This window comes from Phocoena sinus, chromosome 18 (assembly GCF_008692025.1).
Source record: "Phocoena sinus isolate mPhoSin1 chromosome 18, mPhoSin1.pri, whole genome shotgun sequence".
Lineage (NCBI taxonomy): Eukaryota > Metazoa > Chordata > Mammalia > Artiodactyla > Phocoenidae > Phocoena > Phocoena sinus.
Window position 1 is genome coordinate 12,677,573 of NC_045780.1, and position 24,460 is coordinate 12,702,032.

The window sequence follows — 24,460 nt, forward strand, 5'->3', positions numbered from 1 at the left end:
AGTATGTTGACTTTTTGCCATTCTCTGTGGCATTATTTTATAAGGGCTTAATAAACTTTATACTCTTTCAGCCACACATTGCTCTTTATTTTATTTTTTTATTTTTATTTTTATTTTTTTTTGCTGTGCGCGGGCCTCTCACTGCTGTGGCCTCTCCCGTTGTGGAGCACAGGCTCCGGACGCACAAGCCCAGCGGCCATGGCCCACGGGCCCAGCCGCTCCGCGGCACGTGGGATCCTCCCGGACCGGGGCACGAACCCGTGTCCCCTGCATCGGCAGGCGGACTCTCAACCACTGCGCCACCAGGGAAGCCCACTCTTTAATTTATAGATGACTTCTGAAAGAATGAATTCTAGGAGAAATTAAAGAAATATTCAGAACACTTTAAATGAGAATAAAAGAACATCTCTAAAAGCATTTTCTGTACAAATGTTTCATGTTCATACAGAATCTTAAGATTCATAAAGAGTCTTCATGATGTGCTTGTATCGTATCACATATTGTTTAGTGAGCCTTAGATCTGCTTTAAGGCCTCTATTGAAAATAGTTAAGCAGAGAAGAAAGCCAATCCATTACTTTTTTTTTTTAACATCTTTATTGGAGTATAATTGCTTTACAATGGTGTGTTAGTATAATCCATTACTTTTTGCTCTCCTATTTAAGAGAGAAGTTTGGGTGGAGAAATAGTCTTTTAGAATAGTTACCTTTAGAATAAGGTACGTTGTAAACCAATAAAAGATAATATTCTGCATTTACCAAATATAAAATATTCTCCGATATGAGCATATGTGTTATCTTTCATTTTCATGAAATTCTTGTTTTTAAAGCTTAGGCTTGTATATTTCATTTCATTCAGCAGCTCATGTGTTATCTCTGTATTACTGTTTTATAGATAAGAAAACTGAGATGCACGCAGCTTTCATCACTGGAAAAAAGTCTCCTGACTCACCCAAACAGTATCCTTCCACATCAGTTGCCTATTCAGAGGGAAGAATGATGTCCAAGAAACCACATTTTTAATGAAATTTAAACTTCTTTTTTAAAAAATATTTTAGGGCTCTTCTGGTGGCACAGTGGTTGAGAGTCCGCCTGCCAATGCAGGGGACACATGTTCGTGCCCTGGTCTGGGAAGATCCCACATGCCGCGGAGCGGCTGGGCCCGTGAACCATGGCCGCTGAGCCTGCGCATCCGGAGCCTGTGCTCCGCAACGGGAGAGGCCACAGCAGTGAGAGGCCCATGTACCACAAAAAAAAAAAAAAAATATATATATATGTATTTTATTTTTTGGCTGCGCCGCACAGCATGCAGGATCTTCTCCTACCAGGGATTGAACCCGCGTCCCCTGCAGTGGACTCACAGAGTCTTAACCACTGGACCACCAGGGAAGTCTGAAATTTAAATTTCTAACGTATATTTCCCATAAGAAATACAAATAAGGTTCTACCTAGGGGCAGGACAGGAATAAAGATGCAGACGTAGAGAATGGATTTGAGGACATGGCGAGGGGGAAGGGTAAGCTGGGACGAAGTGAGAGAATGGCATGGATATATATACATTACCAAATGTAAAATAGATAGCTAGTGGGAAGCAGCCGCATAGCACAGGGAGATCAGCTTGGTGCTTTGTGACCACCTAGAGGGGTGAGATAGGGAGGGTGGGAGGGAGACGCAAGAGGGAGGGGATATGGGGGTATATGTATACATATAGCTGATTCCTTTGTTATAAAGCAGAAACGAACACACCACCGTAACGCAATTATACTCCAATAAAGATGTTAAAAAAATTTAAGAAAAAAGAGAAGAAATATAAATAAGGTTCTATTTTTGTCGGAAGTGTTTTCTTCTGAAATGATTATTTTTGAAAAGTGTGATAAAATTGCAGCTAAAACTCAGCTGTCATGCACTGATTGATCATCAGAAATGGTGACTGTACAGGTATTCGAGAAATTCAAAAAACTATGGGACTTGATTAAACTGAGGATTTTAAATTTTAAAATCTCAATTTATTTCTCTTAAATAATTGGCCTGTGGAAAGAGAAAAGTAATCATAGTTGGAAACATTAATGGGTCAAACTCTTACCCCACCTACTTTAGTATGAGAATCTGTCACCTTCTGAATAGGGCTTGCTTTGGGCAGATTCTGCTAATACTTCTTTTATCTTAAAAAAGACAGATTGGGCACTAGTTGCATACTTAGCTTATTGATTCTCCAACTGTGGGTCACAGCTCCCCAACTGCGATGTCAGAAGATTGCCTAGGGGATTGCAAGGCCTGTTACCTCTGTTTTTGCCCCTTTTCCCTCCCTCATTTGTAATAAATTGTCTTATATATTCCACTACATATATTTAGAACCACATCAGACTGTTTTAGTATTTGCTTCCACCATCAAACATAATATAAAACTCTTGAAGATAAAGTCTTTTGTATTTGTCAATATTCTGCTTACCATGTATTTTCTTCCTTCCTAACGTCCCAAGTTTCCTTTTGATGTTTTCTTTCTGTTTAGAGAATTTTGTTTAGCCATCGTTTTAGGGTAGGTCTGTGGGTGTCCAGTTCTCTAAGCTTTTCTTCATCTGAGGTTGTCTTTATTTCCCCTTCATACTTGAAGATTTGTTTTTTGCTGAGTATGAGATTCTGTGTTGACAGTTTCTTACTTTTAGTATTTAAAAAATATCGTGCCACATCCTTCTGACTGGCATAGTTTCTGATGGCAAATTCAGTCATTCTGATTGTTTCCCCACTATAGGTAAGGTGTCAGGTTGGTTTTTTTTTTTTTTTGTGGCTTTCAAGATTTTTTCTGTCTTTAGTTTTCAGAATTTTAATTGTGATGTGTCTTGGTATGGATTTCTTTGGGTTTATCCTATACGGAATCTGATTCTGTAGATTTATGCCTCTTGACAAGTTTGAGGAGTTTTCAGCCAGTATTTCTTCAAGGATGTTTTCCACCCTTCCAGGGACTCTGATGATACTGTTAGATCTTTTTATAGTTTCACTGAGCCTTTTTTTTTTCCTTCTGTTTTTTCTCTCTTAATCAGATTAATTTCTATTGTGCTATCTTTGAGTTTACCGATTCTTTCCTTTGCCACCCCCATTCTGCTGTTGAGCTTATCCACCAAGCTTTTTATTTAGTGATTGTATTTTTCAGTTCTAAAATTTCCATTTGGGGGACTTCCCTGGTAGTCCAATGGTTAAGACTCCATGCTTCCACTGCTGAGGGGCACAGGCTCTATCCCTGGTCGGGGAACTAAGATCCCACATGCTGCATGGCGTGGCCGAAATAAAAAAATTAAAGATAATAATAAATAAATAAAACTTCCATTTGGTTCTTCTTGATATTGTCCTTTGCTGAGACTTTCTGTTTCTTTGCTGAGGCTTTCTATTTTTTTCATTAATTTCAAGCATGTTTGTAATTCCTTGGAAGCATTTTTGTCATGGCTGCTTTAAAATCCTTGTCAGATAATCCTAACATCTCTGTGATCTCAGTGTTGGCATCTCTTGATTGTCTTTTTTCATTCAAGTTGAGGTTTTTCTGGTTCTTGCTTTAACGAGTGATTTTCTTGTGAAACCTGGACATTTTTTTTTATTATGTTCTGAGACTCTGGATCTTATTCACAACTCTTGTTTTAGCTGACACTCCTCTGGTTGAGAAGGGGGAGCAGCGTCTTGTTATATTGCCAGGGGAGGTGTAAGTACAGGTTCTCCCCTTGGCCCCCACTGACACCCAAAGGAAGGGGGACTATTTATTTATTATACTTGGGCAGGGGTAGGAGTTCTGGCTCACTACATGGTCTTCATTGTCACCGCAGCGGGTTGGCCTCATCACTTCGAGGCCACCAGAGGAAGTGCCTCCTCTGACTCCATCCCTGGGAGGGGGTGGAGCTGCTGTTACTGCAGAGGGGAGTGCAAGGCCAGCTTCCCCTGGTGCGGACTCAGGATTGGCTTTGCGGGAGGAAAGTCCTGCTCCCTGCTGGGTGTCTCTGACATCACCCGGGTGAGGATGTCTAGGTACCTGATTCCAGCCTTGTGAGGGTGTACATCTTGGCTCCCCACTCAGCCTGGGCTCTTGTCAGCAGGTGTGAGGTCACCATTCTTTCCTGTAGTGTTTGGTTGTAGAAGGGCAGTAGTTGTCTAGAGGATCAAATCTGGGAAGGTATTGCTTTTTGTGACCATCAAAATACTAATGAGTTTTACTTCAAAATCAGTGAATTCCAAATAAGTCCTATATTGGATGGACATAATAAAATCATTAGTTTGTAGATTTGGTGCCTTTGAGTTTGCATAAAAACAAAGCAACCCATAAGACTGCTTCTTCAGGACATTTAGCTGTCGATAAAATGGATAACCTCATTCATGTAATTTTTTTCTTGGACAAATGAATTGTAATGCTGGCATTATCTAACTATTTGGGAAACCTTTATTGAACAATCACAATTTAGGATGCCATGGAGACACACAAATAAAAGGCAAGGTTTCCGCCCTTGAGGAGATTATAACAATAAAAAAAGTGGAAAACAGAACTGGAGAATCAACTGTGAATTGTGGAAATACACAACTACATAGAGACATAGAATTACAGATGTCAAGAAACATGTCATCATCCAGACATAATCTTAAGTCAAATAAACTCCATGTACATATTCTATAAGAACAAGTCAGAAGGTAGAAAGTACTGTAAATGGTCATGTTGTCTGATTGTGATGAGATTGTACCCTCAGTTTTAATCATGGCCCATGATCCTATTTCCTGCTTTTATTTCAGTAGAAGCATGACACTGGCTACTTGTGTGATCTTGGGCAAATCGCTTGTCTAACACTATTTCTTCGTTTCTGAAATGTGGGTAGTCATACCTGTATGATAGAGTTGTTTCATCGGATTAAGCTAAGTAATGCACATGAAATTCTTATCACAGTTCCTTGCACATAGTAAAATGATAGTAGCTGATATTTTTGCTTTTGCTATGGCTGCTTGCCTCTTTTTGTTAGCAGGCTCTATAATGTCAACAAGTTAAACTACGTTTTCTCTTACAGAGTGCCCCCGAGTCTGTACTACGCTGTTAGCTTAGGTGAACCTGTGCCTAGGAAGATAAACTGGCATCAAGAATATCAGAAACCTTTCTTAATAGGGCTCATGGGTGAACTACATAAAAAACTATTGACCCTTTTCCTGAAAATTCCTCTCCTGCTTCAAACATACATTTTTATCACTAGCTTACAAAGAACAATAAATTATTTTATTGTCTTATTATAGTTTCATTAAGGATCTTATTTTTGGCTCAAGGCTTGTAACTTTAAATTCTGTTAATGCTCACGGTCATCTTACTATTTGTTTTCTCTCATTTCTACTTGCATAAGCCTTGTTTTGTTCTGTTCATTTAAGTGACTTAAAGGCTCTCAAAACCTGGTAGTGAATGAAGTTTGTTTATTTACTTGATCGATAGTAAGTGCTTACGCTAAGCACCGTACTGGGCATACTAATTGGAGTAAGAAATGCTTTCTGTTTTCAAGGCGCTTGTTTAGTGCAGATGTGACAGCGTCACTGTTGTTTAAACTACTGGAGAGGAGTCATCTTTAGCTTATTTACTTTTCCACGTAAGTCTTGTCTTTAAAACGTTGTATTTCACGTGCTTCTGAAACTTTCTACTTACATGTCCCCAGTTATCATACTGTCAGAAACTCAAGTAGCATACTCATTAAAGAGTGTAAGCCCTGGATCCGGACTATGTGGGCTAGGGTCACAACTCTACTGTTTCCTACCTCTGTGACCTTGGGCAAGTGACTGCTTTGTGCCTTGAGTTCCCTCTCCTATTGTAAAAGTTAGGTGAGTCATTATATACTAAGTGCTTAGAAAGGTGGTGGGCAGACAGTCAACGCTCAGTAAATGTTAGGTATTATTATTATTTTCTCTAAAACATCAGAAACAATCTAATTCTTATTTTTAGGATTATTTTTTATAATCATTGTTTTATAATTGCTATTCTTTAGTCTTTAGTTTCTCAAAAACACAGGCTTCTGATGTTATTAAGTAAATACATTTATTAATATCGCAAAACTTTCTCTTTTTAATAAAGAATTTCCAATTTTTATTAACATGAACTCAAGAGGTTAGGGTTGCCAGGAGGTAAGAAAAATTTGGAAGGAGATAAATAAGACTGTATGAGAAAGTGGATACCTTTGTGAGCAAGCCCATATCCTTTCTTTAACATAATTTCCTAGACTTTTACAGAATGAAAAAGTTTTATGGGTTTAATATTGGTAAATTTATATATATTTAAACATTTATTTTTAAATCCCTGAACACCTATATGATTGTGGTTTATATTTAAGTTCATGAGAATAAGGCACTTTAGAGTAAGAATAATAGCTTCTGTCTTCTGTTTAAAAATTGTATTTCTCAGAATCATAATGATAATTAATCTAAACGAATAAAATTGCTAAAGCAAAAGAAAATCTGACTTTTGTTACAAACACCTTAAAAATTTTTGTGTCCAAAAGAGGTATAAAGATTTGTACTGCTGGAGTAAATTCTTTAAAATTATCAAAAGGCATACAATGGAACAGTTTTATTCCAGCTTTATTTAAAATTTTAATTTCAAGTGAAATAATGTGACACTGATGGATAAGAATACAACCAAAGATGGCAAATAACCTAATTCACTTTCCTGGTTTGTTCAAGCCTCCAGGCACCCGTCAAATATCGAAGTCGTATAAGAAGTAGGTCCTTGCCCATCTGTAGCCAGCTCCAAAATGGAACTAATTTAGAACCTGCAATTTAAAAATAAATATATTTTCAGGAAACATAACAGTTTAAAATTGTATTTTAGAAGTCACGACCTTTGTGAGCTTCTAGTCACCTTAATTTAACTTACATTATTTATATTATATATGTATGTCTGTTAAACAATTCCTTTGTACATTTAAAAATGATTTTTGGGGGCAAATCTTCATGTCTTACACACTGCTTTTCAATCTCATGTACTACAGAGAATCAGATACACCTCTATACATAATACAAGTACAGATTAATAATCTGAGATAAGAAAGCCAAGACAAAAACCCAACTTTTATTCTAATTCTACCAAAGGCTCTCAATCAGATAAAATAAATACACCTTAGCTATAGGCCATCTTCTTGTCCAGTGGTTGTCAAATGGCAACATGCCAAGTGCAGCTGACTGCATGAGATCTGCCTCCTTGAGCATGTCTTAAAAGCTTATATTCCTTGATTTTACCCCTTGGAATTGTTTTTTTGGTAAGTCAGAAGCAGACCTGCCCTGCCCTCCAATCTCAGGTAACTGGCATGCTGGATGGTAGAGTGAAGTGGTAAAGACCACAGGACGGTCACTGACAATTTCCAGACTGAAGCCCAAATGCTCTAGCTTCTTTCTCTGTTCCTTTCTTCCCACCCCTCCCCCCCACCAGAAGCTTTACTGAGGTGTAATTGGCAAATAAAACTGAAATGTATTTAAAGTGTACAACGTGATGATTTGATAGCTGTATACACTGTGAAATGATTACCACAATGAAGTTAACACATCCACCGTAATTAATTTAAATCATGGATAAGAGATTTAAATATCTTCAAAGCCAAAGTGAGTGGTTTCTCTAAAAACAACAAAAACAAAACACCTTGAAGTGAAATAAAACTTGGGAGGATCTAAACCATGAGAATTTCAGATGGCCCTGCTCTAGTGGGGAGGCACGGATTGTATATGGCTGAGGGTTTGGGGATGATTAACAGAAAAACTGCTAAGTGCTGGTTATCGAGATTTAACACTCAACTCTCTGAGAAATGCAAGTGAGCAACTGATATAAAATGAAAAATATTTTTACTTTTCCCCACTTCAACTTCCCATAGAGTCTATGCTGGGCACAGATCAACACAGACACATCCACCGAGCTGATCCTAACGAGTCTGAGGCATCCTTTCACCTGCTTCCCATCCCCTTTGATCTAGGCTGCTACTGTGGAGGTGAGTCAAACCGCTGTAAACTTGATATGACTCAGCAAGACTCCAAGAGGTCTACATAGCTTGTATGATTTCCAGACGGGTTCTTAACCTTCTTCTGTCCCTAAACATGTGAAGTTGCTTACTTCAACAGTGACTTTTCAAGAGGAGGCCATGCTTACCTGGGGGAGAGGTGACTTTGAAAAAGTCTCCAGTTAACTGCTCCTACACTGTGAATTAATTTAGGATCATTCTAAGGTAAGCAAAGGAGAACAATAGAATATATTTTAAATTGTAAACAGTGAGCGCTGTCTAAGCTTTTCTGAATAGAAATTATTCGGAAGTATGACAGATTTCACATTTTAAATCTTAGAAATCTTTACATTTTTGGATATGTGTACAGATGCCAGTTAAAAATCGGCTGTGAATGGATTATGGACATTTGGAGTAAAAACAACTAATTCCTTATTTAGCTTTGCACAGTGGTTTGTAGGTACTCAAAACTCACTGAGTAATGAAATAATACTAAAAAAATAACTGGTATTACAAACAATAAAGTTTATCTGAAGACTATTCACCTTGCTTCTAGCCTGAAATCACCACGATCCTGTCTACTGTACAAGTTTTTATTGAGTTGCTTAGGCAAGCCAGTAGGCCTAATGAAGACCCTAAGAAGAGACTTCTTCTCTTAGGAGAAGAAGGCATTTACAGAATGAATTATGGGCTTACAGAAGGCAGTAAGCCAGCTGGAGGAGGGTGGCAAGGATTAGTAGGCAGTACTTACTGTCTATGAAACTGCCTCTGAGTTAGGACAGCTGAGCTGGGGTGACAGTAAAGCCAGCTGACTTCACTGGACAACTGTATGGTCTGACGTCTTCCCCCACTTAAGATCAGCTGTAATGTAAACAATATACTCACCTTCAATTTCAGTCCAGTTGACAGCAATTTCTGCTATTGGGATCTTAAAGAACTGTGCTATGTAAAGCAGTTCTACATCAAATGCCCTGAAATAGAAAATACATTGCTATTTATTTTTAAAAAGACAAACAGAGTGTAATTAAATCTCTACTTTGGCATATTTTAAAGAAGCTTACACAGCAGATGTAAAAGCTTATATTGTAAAGTGAAGGCCAGATAAACATAAGGTCAAATAAAAGCAAAGTAGTTCAGGAGCTTCAAGGCAAATAATATAACATCGCGTGTCACTGCATAACATATAAATGAGAAATATGGCGTCTCTGTCACAACTCAGAAACTCTCAGGTAAAAATGGCCTCCTGGGCTCCAAGAGAAAATTAATCCTGGAAATGTTCAAGATTGATGGTTTTCAAATCCCAACCTTAACTAGCTCAAGAAACAGAACTGATCGCATTTTCAACTGATTCAGAGAGCTGGTAAAACAGAACCTTGAGAAGCACTAGGAGAAAATGTTCTCAGTCACTTTAGAGCTGCTTGATTACATTCTTCTACCGCCAAAGAATCAAGGTTTCTTTTCTAAGTACGGGGTCCCTGTGGCCTGCCTTCCCTCTTCCCCTCCCCAGTGCCGTCCTGGCCAATACAGTACTGGCAGCTGGTGGAAGTGAAAAGCCAGTTTAGGCTGGCCTGAAAGGCCTCGTGGGTATAACTACATATATACATAGGAATTAGATACGTTGTCTCATTTTAACATACACTTAAAATCATCTCTAGCCTGAATTCCCAGCTCAGCCTTCCTTCTACCTAGGAAAGACTCTTTCTTAAAAAGCTCCTCTTCAATCAGCCCTTTGGTTTTCGTCGAATCTGCTTTCCTTAACATTTTTGAATCCTGACTTAGAAGTTTTCCTGGATTTTTACAAAATTCTCTCAACCAGTTGCTTCCTTTCACTGGCATTAAACTCAGAAAGAGAAGCACCACTGCCTGTGCTGCACTTCATGCTTTTACTTGTCTCGAAAAGCACTGAAGTCTTTCACTGTTTTGCTTTCATTCTTGAGACATGAAACGCCCCACTTTCTAGACTGCATGGAACACACTTCAGACTTCCCAGGCTTGGTTTTAAGATATGAGCACAAACAAGAAAACGCCTAAAATCCACTTCTATCTGATTTCCCTGATTCCAGACAATCTGAATTTGGGAGTTTTGTTTTCTTGGCTACAATACCACCACCATCCATTATGCAACTAGTTTAAATCCCAAGTGTTTGGATAATTCAATATGAAAACTATTTTTTTTTAAACACTTAATGCTTTTCCTTATCCTAATAAAATATTTACCTAAGATGATAAAACCATCTACAAAAGTGTTCTTTGTGTTTCTAAAAGGACTAAGTAAAACTTCCGCTAAGTAGAATTGTGACACTCATGAAAGAAGGAAATAATTTGAATATTAACCCTTAAAACTTTCCTTTAACATAAAACCAAAAAGTTACCTAATGGGCTGCTGAGTAATGCTAATTAATAATCAGATCAAGATTATTACGTATTTCTCCAAAGATATCATATAGAATTAGTGACTCATCAAAGACACAAAACAACATAAAAATGATGAATGAAAAGGAGTGGGGTAAAAAACCACTGATAAACAAATACAAATTAATTTTTTTAGATTAAAAAAACTGAAAGGGCTATTCATCTTATAAACTATTATTTTTATTATACACTTCTCCCCTTAAACATTTTAGAAGACATGAGATATTTATTTAAAAAAACACCCCCAAAACAACAAAAAACCACAAAACAAAAACTGCAGTTTGTATCACCATATTACAAATAAGAGACCAATCTGTTACCAAAGGAAACATTATAGTTAAAATACCAAGTACTTCTGGATGGAACCTTATGCCAATAAAGAGAAGCAGCATAAGGGTTATTCTCCAACTGAAATGACTTCTTGAGTTTTGGTAAATGTGGGGAGGGCAGAGTCACCACGTTTTCTTTTGTTATTCAGTTCCTGATACAGCTGTTACCTCAGGAACAGATGTATTTCTGAAGAACAAAGAGTGTGTTGAGACTCTGCTAAACATGGCACACACACACACCCTACTGCTCCCTCCTGAAATCCCACTAAAATTAAAACGACAATGATGGGATAACCATACGAGAACAAAAAGAGGAGAAGATGAGAGTAACAAAAAATGTGAACGTTGGAAAGTAGCTAGACAAGTGGTAACTAGAAAGTAGACAACGGCAGAGGGAGAAGCCCAGAGCAGGTTAATGGGCACCACAGAGCCCCCGAGGCTCAGGCATCAAGGGCCCAAGTGACCTCTGTAAGTGGAGGTGCAGGTGGGCTGCAAACCGGAGGGCTCACTGAAAATCTGTATGAGATTCTCCTTTCTTCCAGCCGGTTCTGTGAATGCTGGCAGCCAGGATCATATTTCTTAGGCAGCAAATTGAAGGATCCCAATTTAGTGAAAATGACCAGCCCCAAACATAGTGACAGCTGGGAGTTACCCACACAAAATGGCCCCACTAGTTTAATTTGTAGTGAAATCTATCAGTCAGTCAGAGTTTGCTGACCACGCACCCAGCTGCTGATGAGCTAAAATTTTTAGCACCACACTAGATATCTGAGGATAAACGTTAATGATAAAAGCAAACATAAAGAAAAAAAGTGGAGCAACAGAAACAATGCAAGAAGAAAATAAAGTGTTAGTGGAAGCTACTAAGCTACTGTAGTCATGAAACAAGAACAGATTTAGAAAAATGAATACTAGAATATAAGAATTGCAGGAAATTGAGGTTTTGATAGCAGAAATAGAAATTTAAAAGGAGGGTTAGATGATAAAATTGAGGACATCTCAAAAGAAGAAAAATAGGAAGAGGGAGAGAAAATAAAATGAAAGGATCAATAGGGAAGCTCTATATCTGTTTTATAAGAGAGAAGAGAGAAAAGACAGAGGAGATCATTGAAGAAATGAATAAAGGACATTTCTCAGAACTAAAGGACATGGGTTTCCAGACTTAGAGGGCCTCCTGAGTACTCAACAAAATGCATGAAAAAGAGCCACGTTAAGTCGCTGAATCATGACATTTCAAAACACTGAATAAAAGGCTTCCAAAGTGGGGTGGAAAAAACATGCCATAGACAAGGAATCAAGATTAGATTATAGACAGAAGTGGGCTTTCCCACAGAAACATTGATGCCAAAGACAACAGAGCAATGCTTTCCAAATCCAGAGGAAAAAGGATTTCCAACCTATAACTCTTTCTCCAGCTAACCGGTAAACAAGTATGAGGGTAGAATCAAGGCATGTCTCTACATGTGGGGTCTTGCAGTGTCTTTCTCATATTTTTTAGGAGGTGTAAGAGAGGTGTGCTCTACTAAATTAGGATGGAAACCAAGGAAAACAAGATCTAGGACAGGAGCTGCAGCAGGCCAGGACACAACTAGAAAGAAAGAGCCAATGAGAAAGGCTTTCCATCTCCAAGAAAAAGATGGAATTGAGGCATAATCTGATGTGTCTGGGAACTTATGCTTCTGTCAGAGAGTGAGGACAAGTGTTAGATCCACGGTCAAGTAATGCCAGCAAAAAACTCCAGTTATTACCTTTAGAAAAACAAAAAGTACTACAACTATGTGGGTCATATAATCCCATTGCATGCTACGGCTCAAATTTGAATTCTCTTTACCCAGCTATAACGATCAATGCTGAGCTAAGCAAACATTATTTTAAAACTGTATTAGGAGCATATCTATGGAGGGTGTACAGGAGTTTAAGAGAACGAAATACTTGTCCATTGATTTCCTATTGTGGAAATTAATATCTAAAACTGAAAAACTGAGACGTAGCTATGCAGACCCATTGTTTTCAATGTGAAAGCAAACACCACAAACAAGCAGTAAAGAGATGAAAGTGACTAGAGTGAGGGAGCAGGAATGGGGGATGGACGGAGATGGGGCAAAGGACAACTGTTTTCTTGTTATAAGCCTGATGGAATGACTTTAAATTATAAATATGAATAACATTGATTAAAAATTTTTAAAAATTCACTAGAAATACATTTCAAAGAATCCATTTAAAAAATTATTCATAAATTGGGTCAAATTATACCTTAACATTAAATGGAAAGAATTTAGGTGAGGTAGAGTTCAGAGGATGGAGATTTTATATACATATTTATATTTAACATTTAACGTTACCCATACTCAAGTAATTCGGAATCAAAGAGATGCCTGTAGTCTTTTAACTTCAGCAGTACAGCGTATACCTTGAAGTGTTTTAATACCTAGAAACTCTACTTGACTTGGATTCCCTGAAAGTTACGAGAAAAATTTCTGTGAATCTTTAGAACAAGTCCTCTTAAAAAAACCGTCTAAGAAGACACATATGGAAATGAGTGGATGCACAATTTGGTTTCTAAAACTTATGCTGCATAAGAAAAAACAAATCTGCTCTTTAGTCTTTCTTGATTGAAGTGAAGGAACAGAGATGTTTAAATAAAGACAATGAAACATAACTGTGGTGAAGGGTATACTGCTAATCAGGTTCTCCTTTATGGGCACAACATAAACATAACTGGACCCTAAAGAGAGATGTGAGAGGCTAAAATTTTAAGGTCAATATTATGCCAATCAAATTGCAAATAAATAATTAAAAAGGCATGCACATGAACATAAAATTTAAAGAAGAAAAAAATAAAAACATGTTTTTTAACTTAAAAAACCCATAAAACCTTGAAACAGTGCTGGCCAATACACTAGCCACATGTGGCTGGCTGCTGGGCAACTGAAATGTGGCTAGTCCGAATTGAGATGTACTGTAGAGTGAAGACACAGTACAAAGAAAAGCATGTAAAATAGCTCAGTATTTTTTTCATACTGAGTGCATGCTGAAATGACTACATTTATATTGTGTTCAATACAGTATTAAAATAAATGTCACCTTTCTTTTTACTTTTTAATGTGGCTACTAGAAAATGTAAAATTACACATATGGCTTGCATTTGTGTCTCATATTATATTTCTGTTGGACAATGCTGCCTTACAACAATCCTGACTTAACAACAGTCCTGATAAGGAAACTTCATAATTTTTAAGTCATCGACCCTAACCCTAATGTTCTCCATTTTTAAATCCTTCCTTTTGAACTACAAAGAACCTAGCTCTTTGACCATAGATGGAGACATAACAACTGACTGAAAAATATCTAATGCAGAGGGAGGACTTTATTTCTAGAGTGGCTTCTTAATAAATAAGATCCTCTGATTTTGGAGTCCATTAACTATCAATATATTTTATTCTTTAACATAATAGAAACATGCATCTAGAATTTAAAACCAAATATACATTACTTAAAAAATTTTAATCTAGGAAAGAAAGATTCAAAAACATGTTTGATAATTTTAATTCTGAAACTACAGTTTCTTTATAGTTATTTGGGAAGATTATATGACATCTCTTTCTGCAGAGATAACAGATCTTTGCAAATAGACACATGAACGTTATAGAGACTATAAAAATGAACATCTACTGGAATAATTATGCAGACTCCCACCATGAACAGAATTCACACAGAACCCGGTACTGACAGTAAGTATTCTTTCAACAGTATTTACTGAGTACCTATGATGTGCCAGGCACTCTCTTTGCTATACAATAAGCAAAATCAGATGGGATTCTTGCTCTTGTGGAGCTTATGTTTTAATAGAGAAAAAGAAACATTACACAAATAAAACACTACAGATGTGACAGGTGCTACGAGAATGGCTTATGGCACTGCAGCAGCATACAATCAGGGGCATCTGATCTGGTATAGAGAGTGAGGGCAGGTTGTCCTAACGAAGATCTGAAGGATAAGGAGCCCTTGACGGAGGGGCAGTGGGTGGTGAGAAGGAAGAATCCGCACATGGAGACTCAGGTGGGCCAAACCGTAATATCAATACTGATACTGCCTATTGGTATCCCTCTCAAGGCCTTGGAAGGCACCGAAAGGCAATGGGAAGCAGAAGAGGTGCATGACTGATCACTTCTAATTTCTGAAGGGTCCCCTTGGACTGCAGCATAGGAACTGATGTCTTGGATTGTGGTGAAGATGAAGAGGAATGAAGGGACATAAAAGCTCAAAACAACAGGCCTCGGTCATGGGCTGGATATACGGAGGGGCTGTGGGGAAGGCTGTAATGACTCCAAGGTTTCAGGCTTCTATGTGACTGTTATTCCCTAAACAGGCTGGGAGCCGAGGCGAGGTCTGGGACAAAGAGAGGCCGAATGCTGCTGACAGGTTCATTGAGACGGTAAGTCGTCATCTTAAACATGACCATTGGATTTAATCATAGGAGGGTAACTAGATGTTTAGATGGGAGGATGGGTGAGGAGTGAGTGGGAAGCGAGAAGATGGGGACAGTGAATATGGACCACTTTTCCAAGAAAAGGTTCACTGTGAAAGGAAAGAGGGCTAGAGTTGAAGGGGTGCTGGGGGCAGGGGTCAATGGAGAGGGTGTTTTTCTAATGGCAAGAGAAATTTAAACTTGAAAAAACTGATGGGAAAGATGTGGTTGAGAGAAAAGGCTAAATACACAGGAGAGAAAGTAAGTGAACAGGACTGGGTTGTTAGAAGGTGGAAGGGGATGCAGAGGTCCAAGGATTGGTCTTAGGCAGGAGAGGGAACTTACTCCTACAAAAGAAAGGAAAGAAGAGAAAGTGGGTACCCTCTTCTGCTTTGGTATGTCTGAGCTTTTTCTTTGAAGGAAAAAAAGGAAGCTTAAGGTAACAGGATGTTTTCAAGCCTCTCAATTTATACTGTCTACAATTAAGGTAAATATATAACTTTATACCCTATGTTTGGTTTGAGATAAATAAGAACCAAACCTGTAAGGGTACAGATTAAGTTTACATATATAAGTGTCAATTTTGTTTAAACCTGGATGTTCATTATGGGACTACAGGGCTGCTGCCCATTACCTGGAGAAACTGCTGTATAAGATACACCAGACACATTCCGGTTAGGAACCTACCATCGTTCAATGTGGAGAGATGAAAACGTCCGTGACGCTGCTTCTCGAGTTAATAATTTGAACCCACACTGTGTGTCCCTGATTCCTTTGACACAAAGGAACCACACCAGAAAGTGGAACCCATACATGAGAAGAGTACGGAAGTAAGAACGCTGAAACAAAGACAAAATATAAATGACTTTTCTATTTATCTATAAAGGAGACATTGAAAACACCTGGCTGTAGACAACTGCAACTTAATACTTAATTGACTGGGTAGATCTCACACATGAACGCCATTGTTCCATTAGCTGCACTGGCAAAGTCTATTCTAGAAACTGTGAGGACGCCTAATGCTTGGAGCTGGACAGAGGCTAGAAAAGTAGTTACTCACTTCCTGGAGGTGGAGTCAGACAAGAAGAATCACAGTGCCTGTGAGAGTCAGGGCTTCAGTGCGCCAGAAATGTACCACAGCAGTTGGAGGGCTGCTCTGAGCCAGGAGAACATCTCATTCACCTTATATTTTGTGCCCCAAACACATTTCCGTTTCAAAAAAAGGTGAGTTACCAGAATATCTTGGAAAAATGAAACACTAAGATTTCAACCTGAAGTATGATACCTAGCTAATGAGGATGTGATAGAAGAGGTACAGCCGAGTGTCACAGAGTAGAAAGGACTTTGAAACAAAAACCCAGTGTCTCTAACTATGACAGATATTTCTGATTAAATATATTTTAACAGGAAAGTTCTTTAATACTTTGGATATTAAACTTAAGTAGTCTAATCCTATCTGAGAATTCACTATTGTTATTAGTCGTTATACATGACACATATTCCATTATTCATTAAACAATGCAAACTTAAAAAAATCATTAACTATCACTGAATTCAAGACTTTCATATTTAGGATTAAAAATATATAAGATCTCTTAGAGTTTTCTATAATTATGGTAATAGACCCATGGAATGATATATTACATATGCACATAAGCAAACCAGTAAAAGTCTATGCAGAATATTTAATATCTTATCCTACTAAATAAAAGTCCTTTCCTCCTTTGGGATTTTCTTTTTCATTATTGTAATCTTTAGTACTGTTCTTCATTCACATGTCTTTTTCTATCACCATTGAACAAAATCATGACTCAACAGTGAAAAAATGATGGGAGAAAAGCCACGGAGCTGAGCAGGCCTATATTTGAATCCTGGCTCCATTAATAATTAGCAGGCTGTGGGCTTCCCTGGTGGTGCAGTGGCTGAGAATCCGCCTGCCAATGCAGGGGACATGTGTTTGGGCCCTGGTCCAGGAAGATCCCACATACCGCAGAGCAACTAGGCCCGTGCGCCACAACTACTGAGCCTGCGTGACACAACTACTGAAGCCCACGTGCCTAGAGCCCATGCTCCGCAACAGGAGAAGCCACCGCAATGAGAAGCCCGTGCACCACAACGAACAGTAGCCCCCACTCGCCACAACTAGAGGAAGCCTGTATGCAGAAACGGAGACCCAATGCAAACAAAAATAAATAAAATAAATCTATTTAAAAAAATGATAAAAAACAAAACAAAACAAAAAAGATTAGCAGGCTGACCTTGAACAAGTTACTTCCACTCTCTAAATCCCACTTTGCTCATCTAGAATGAAAATGCCTGCCTCACAAAGGTAAAGTTTAAACGAGATAATATTAAAGGCTTTAACCAAGTGTTTGGTACAGGAAGTAACAGAAACTTAATAAAAGCTTTTAATAAGGGAAGAAGGCTTGAAAGCTCACTTTAACCTCCTGACCACAGTTTCACTTGTGTATTAAGTAGGGCAAGAAGGGAAGGAAGAATAAAATACTTATCTATAGGGTACATAAAACAAACTCTTTGAAAAGCTCTAGCACTTATCACTGATCACCTAGAATCGTTAGTTATGTTTTGATGTAAGTATGTCTTACCTCTCTAAGCAGATAGGGCAGAAACCTCATCTTAAAATACTTTGGGAATCTCACAACAGCTTGCTCAGTGCCTTTCATTTAAAATATTTCCAATAAATACTGGTTGACAGATTAAACCTCCAAAAGAGCATTTATGCTTAGGAAAGGAACAAACAGAAATCAAAAGACAGAAAAATAAAAATTGGGCTTCCCTGGTGGCGCAGTGGTTGAGAGTCTGCCTGCCGATGCAGGGGACGTGGGTTCATGCCCCAGTCCGGGAGGATCCCACGTGCCGCGGAGCGGCTGGGCCTGTAAGCCATGGCCGCTGGGCCTGCGCGTCCGGAGCCTGTGCTCCACAACGGGAGAGGCCACAGCAGTGAGAGGCCCATGTACCGCAAAAAAAAAAAAAAAAAAAAAAAAAGGTAGAAAAGTAATACCTATAAACTATTCTCCTTGAATGATTTTTAACATGATTTAGATGAGCTTACTAGTAACCAAATGAAAATATTCATGACTGCTTTTGCTTGGATGTTAATAGATTTTTGTTTGTTTTAGGATAATGGCTATTTTTTTAAAAAACAGAAACATGTTGAGTTCACGTGAGGACTTTAACTTATTTCATTTCTAACATATTGAAAAGCATAACAATATAATCTACAAACAACTGGAACTTTCTTTAATTTTTAAAACTTGGCAAAATATCTTAGAATTTAGAAGACATCTAAAAACATACTACAGGATAGACTTATTTAGTTAAATGAAGGTAACAAAGTCATAGAATAGCATATGAACTTCTGAAGTAGATATTTAAAAACATTCACTGCTTTAATATTAACAATCATCTCTAATGTTTATGAAGTGTAAACAAGGAATTCAGGTGAAATTTAAAGCTGACTGGTAATTTTATTATCTCAAAAAGAGAAGTTAAAGAAGTCCTAAGACTTAAGCAGACTCTTCAAAAAAAAATCTAAAGAGATCAAACAAACAGTAATGGATTCTATTTTGAATCATTTAAAAATGAAAGTTTGAGAATACCCAGACAATATAAACATGACTGTTTTAACTGTTATACAGAACACATGGGCATATGAACACTTTTAAGTATGCCTGAAAGACTCCAATGGTGCTGTATCATGCATGTTTGTCTTCCAAGAGAGCAACAGAACAGACGGTAAGATTAACTGAGAATATGTGTAAAGGTATTTAGGACAGATAAGACTGAAAACTACACAGGCTACTGAAGTTGCTGTTTACTAGCTTGGTTAATTAATACTTTTATAATTTTCTCACTGTCCACAGATCGATCACCATGCAGGATTTATATTACCTATGGCACATTAAGAGAACACCCTAATGGCTGAGAAATGGAAGGCCACGCCGCATTTTCTTGGACACGTGGCAGATGGTTGTGTTGCCCCTTGGAGATGACCTTCTATAAGACAGGTATAGTTCTGTGAGAATCACCTGGACTTGAACTACAAGCCTACTCAGCAGGAGTTATACGTAGCATCTGCAGAGGACAACTGCTGATCTCTAGTCAGTGGACCAGTTTACCCTTTCTTTCTAGAGTAGCAGCCTCTGTAGGGTCCAAAAGCACTATGTCAGTAACTAAGTTTTACAGATGGAGGAATGGATGGACAGATGACAACATAAATTATAAACACATAGATCCTGGAATAGATCCCTTGATGACTGGTTAAAAGCATCACTAGGTAAAAGAAGGTTCAGACCATAGCACAGCCTCATCTTACTATTCTGGAAAAAAATTCAAAGAGTTTTCAACCAATGGAAGTTCTAAGTGAGAGAATTTGCACCGTTAAAAACAAAATCAAAAACCACAGTTCTTTTCTACTGCCACCAATACAGGTCCCAACTATTTCTTGCCTAGATTACTTCAACTGCTTCCTAATTACTGCCTCCTATTTCTCCAACCCTTTTTCCTTTCCAAGTAGATAATCCTCTTTTCCCCTATCTATATATATATTTTAAAAAAGGACCAAATTTACTCACAAAACCCTTAAATTAACATCAGTCTATTTTCATTAAGTGTTTTTTACACAATTATACTGTATTTACAATATCATACTGTTTTTTCTCCATACAACCTAATATTTTAGTATTTCCCAACATGATTATACAGTCTCCATTATCATCTATTTTATCACTGCATGACATTTCGTCCAGGGGAAATATGTACACTTTCTAGTGTTGGGATTTAGTATTTTATAGTTTCTAGTATTTCACAATGATAAATAATGTGCTGAACATTTCGCACATGCACTTTTTCTTTCCTTATCTCTTGTGTATCAGTAAAGTGATGAAGTTGGACTAGCTAATCTCTAAACTCTTTCAGTGTTAAATTTCTAGGAGTTTGATTCTCTATGGTTAACAGATTAACCTTTTTGAAACACCAATAACAGTCCATAGGGTTATAGAGTTACATTTGGACTAGATGCTGAAGATGTTAAAATTATTTATTTCTTAAAAAAAGGAGGGGCTTCCCTGGTGGTGCAGTGGTTGAGAGTCCGCCTGCTGATGCAGGGGACACGGGTTCGTGCCCTGGTCCGGGAAGATCCCACATGCCGTGGAGCCTACGCGTCCGGAGCCTGTGCTCCGCAACGGGAGAGGCCACAACAGTGAGAGGCCCGCGTACTGCAAAAAAAAAAAAACAAAAACAAAAAAAGGAAAGTTCAGGTTTCCACATTTGAGCAAAATCCTTAAGGGATTTTATGAGTCTGCCATCAGTATATCTTGGGGAAAAAATGAGAATATTTTCATGTCCTACTTCAGAATCACTAAGGGAAAGGTTCAATCTTTTATTCCACTGGTTCTCAAACTCTGGTATGCATAGGGTGACCTGGGAAACTGTTAAAAAGGCACATTCCTGGTCCCGTGGCTAGAGTCTGACTTAGTGTCTGGGATTGGCCTAAGAACATGCATTAAAGAAAAAACAGACAAACAAACAAAACACCCCAGATAATTTTGACCTTGCACTGAAAATATGGCTTTATTCTTGATCTACTTGACCAATCTAGTAGATGAACTGTTAAGAATAAAATGGACAATTACGGAGCTTGATACATTAGGTCTACGTTTTCAAGTGAAAAAATAATTAAAATAAAAAATACTGCATAAAGTAGTTCCTTATTATATTTTTTTCCTCAAAGTTACTCCAGCTTCTTAGCCTGATCTGTAAATTACAACCTGAAGAAGTTCATGTCTTCAGTCAATTTTTTGAATATACTAAAAAGGGCAGTACAACTTTACAAATCTGAAGGTATAATGCTTTTCTAAGAGGAACAGTTAAAAACAAATTTAAACTTTGAATAAAACTTAAAATATAGTACTTAAGTGTGCTGACATGAGAAAAACTAAAGGCAAGTTGATAGGTTCAAAAATGGATCATTTGGAGAAATTTGCCTTATATAATAACTGAATGGGGACTCTCTTTGTGTCTTAAAAAAAGAGCTGCTTGTATCCAAAATCAAAGTGAAGTCTACATCCTCCCTGTATACTCATGAAAAAAAAAAAAAATCAATTCCTGAATATGCTAATCCTTTCTTCTGAAAGGAACCTCATCTCTATGAGATTAAGTATGAAAGCTTATCTCATGCTAATGTATATGTAAAAAAGGAGAAAACTGATCCATGATGAAAGCCTCACCTGAGCAATTGATTCTTTTTCCAAATGAGCTCGAGATCCACATGCAATAGCCATTTGATCCTGAGGAAAAAAGCAATGAAATAAGTATCATTAATAAAAATATTTATTTTCAATGTGAATACCTCATTTTTTAGAAACTATTTTTTAAAAAAGTAACATTAAATATCTTTAAAGATTTACTGAGGAATTCAGAATATGTACAACTTAAACAACTCTAATTGTATTTACCAAGATGACACTATTCAGGGCTAAATATAAGGGGCATGCATTATTTCAAAAGTCATATATTTAAGTGATTTTTCTAATTGAAAATACTGTATCAATATAATTATAAGAAAAAGTAGTAGTATTAGAAAGAAAAGGGTTATCTGTAGATGGTATGATTTTATATATAATCATTACATTATGGAAACCCAAGAATATCAACTGAAAACCTACTACAAACAATAAGAGAATGTAAAAAGATGAGTGGGCACAAAATGAATATATATATAATATTTTAGCCTTCATATGTACAAACAGTGATCAGAAGATATAATGGAAGAAAAGACAGTATTTATAACATCAATAAGAAAAATCTATAAACTTTACAAGAAATGTGGCAAGATCTAAATAAAGGAAATATATAAATGCAACCAAAAGAAACAAAAAAGTCCAGCCACAGAGGGCATGCCATGACCATGGATGAGAGGATGCACTGACAGCACTGAAAAGGCAATGCTCATTAAGCTAATCTTTAAATTTAACGCCATACCAATGAAAACATAAAAATAACTTTTCATTGATTTAGACAAGCTGATCTGGAAGTTAATATTGAAAAATAAAGAACGAAGAAGAGCCGAGAAAATTCTAAGAGTGACGAAGGACTAGCTCCAGAGGATTTAAAAATACATCATAGGGCTTCCCTGGTGGCGCAGTGGTTGAGAGTCCGCCTGCCGATGCAGGGGACATGGGTTCATGCCCCGGTCTGGGAAGATCCCACATGCTGCGGAGCGGCTGGGCCCGTAAGCCACGGCCGCTGAGCCCGCACGTGCGGAGCCTGTGCTCCACAACGGGAGAGGCCACAGCAGTGAGAGGCCCGCATACCGCAAAAAAACAAAAAACAAAACAAAAACTCAACATTTATAGTAACAATGCAGTAAATTGGGTTAGGATTAGAAAAAAAGATGACATCAGAACTCCTTTCCTTTTCAGAGGACCTGGATTTACAAGAGGAAGGTTCAGACTTTTTTTCCAGTGTATGGTTTGGTTCACCCCCTGACTTTGGCTGAATCATTTAACTTTTCTTTGCCCCACCACAGAATGACATATAGGCAGCTAACAATCTGACACCTTCCACTCTCCCTCCCACTCTTGGGTCCCCAAGGTAGAGAAATAAGGTGGGAGAAATATATCAAGTCTCCATAGATTCTCTGGAGAGAACTAGGATATCAAACCCAAGAATTTCACCAGTTGGACTTTTCTTTTAGCTTATCATGATTTACTAAGAGATGAAAAAAGACATACTTTTTTTAGTAAGAGTGAACATGTAACATATCCAATAATAATTTAATAATTTCACTGTCCAAAATCACTTTGATTTTGGACATGCTCTACATCTGTGTCAGCCAATAAGGTAGCTACTAACCACACGTATTTGCAGTGTGGTCAGTGAGACTGAAGAGGTAAAATTTTATTTAATTTTAATTGAATTAAATAGCCACAAATGGCTACTGCTTTGAATAGCACAGGTAAAAGGGATATTTGCAAAACTAATTCTTTTAAGAATGATATTAGTTAATTTATTTAGTATCTTGAAAAAACAAATGGGAGTGGGTGATGGTGGAGGAAGAAACAATATTTCACAAGCTATGAAATTAAATAGATATTTATTCCTAGGAAGAGAAATAGGAGATGAATTTTTGTAATTATTATTAAATTTTCTGGGTTTTGGATATTTTGCTTTAATAGGTTTTCTATGTGTAGTGTTTTAAACTGTTTACTTTTTGAATGATCAGGGATTATTTTAACAAATATATAATAATATTTTAACAAATATAATAATTAGGTTTAAAATTTGGTCTATTTCATTCATGGATAGTTCCATTTATTGATCTTATTTTGGCCCTCAATTTGTTTTCTTAAATCTGCAGTTGTCATCTCACCTTCAAATTGCCTGTGTTGCTGAATTCTTACTTTCATTAAGTACTATTTCTTTAGCAAAAATACTCTTATGTAATTTTACCCTTTTCCTTGGATTACACTGGCTTTCAGATGGGGTTTATCTTCCTTTTGTATGAAACTTTAATTCTTTTTCTGTAGTAATATGTTGGTGTAGCTGCCATTTATTTCTTTTCATTTTGTCATGATTAACATAGGTAGCTCTTATACAGTATAGGTGAATTCTCCTTGATAAACTTCTACCTTTCGTGATACCTATTTTTCCCTTCTGAACTAGAGTCTCAAGGCCTGAGGATTATACTTGGTGGTGGCGGGGAGCACCCTAAAGCTCTATGTAGCTTTCCTGGGTTATCTGGGTTCCTTGCTGTTGTGAGATTGTCGTGCCCTGTACAAGGACAAGGGTACACTCCTCTGAGGAATGGATCCAATCATGTGGATCTGTGATCAACCCAAACCCAGTCTGAGGCCAGGACAATGGCGAGCCCTAGCAATTTCCGCTTCTGCTAGAATCCTGGGATACGGTTGTCTATGGGTGCTAACTCATTCTTGAAGTCTGATTCTTTCTAGATTGGGAATATTTTTAAAAACGCTCAGAATTTGAAAAATTCATCTTCTTTCTCTAAATGGCTTTTAAGGGGTGGGAATGGCACCAAGATTTTCTTTCTTTCCTCAACCTCTACTTTTTTTTTTTAAACTAATGTTGATACTGGCTTTATTCATAATTGCCAAATGCTGGAAAACAGTCCAAATGTCCTTCAACAGCTGGACGGATAAAGAAACTGTGGTACACCCATACAATGGAATATTACTTAGTGATTAAAAGGAACAAATTGCTGATATACATAGCAATTTGGATGAAAGTCAAAT

At 37.4% G+C, this 24,460-nt stretch overlaps 1 protein-coding gene and 1 long non-coding RNA gene across 4 annotated transcripts in view; one reads left to right on the forward strand and one right to left on the reverse strand.

Annotated features, from left to right (window-relative positions):
- Positions 1–6,551: 6,551 nt before the first annotated feature.
- Positions 6,552–24,460, reverse strand: part of ALG5 (ALG5 dolichyl-phosphate beta-glucosyltransferase) — a 33,385-nt gene continuing 15,476 nt past the window's right edge. For 2 of the 3 annotated variants that reach the window (XM_032611713.1, XM_032611715.1), the window contains 4 exons: positions 21,434–21,493; positions 15,873–16,024; positions 8,862–8,947; positions 6,552–6,761 (listed from right to left, as the gene is read on the reverse strand). In XM_032611713.1, coding sequence (XP_032467604.1) covers positions 6,646–6,761; positions 8,862–8,947; positions 15,873–16,024; positions 21,434–21,493 — 414 coding nt within the window. In that variant the 3' untranslated portion in view covers positions 6,552–6,645. The remainder of the gene's footprint in view (positions 6,762–8,861; positions 8,948–15,872; positions 16,025–21,433; positions 21,494–24,460) is intronic. The other variant, XM_032611714.1, reaches the window with a different exon arrangement.
- On the forward strand, positions 6,768–20,333 carry LOC116743329. The gene is made up of 3 exons (XR_004346736.1): positions 6,768–8,201; positions 15,087–15,152; positions 19,070–20,333. It is a non-coding gene; the product is annotated as an uncharacterized LOC116743329 (long non-coding RNA).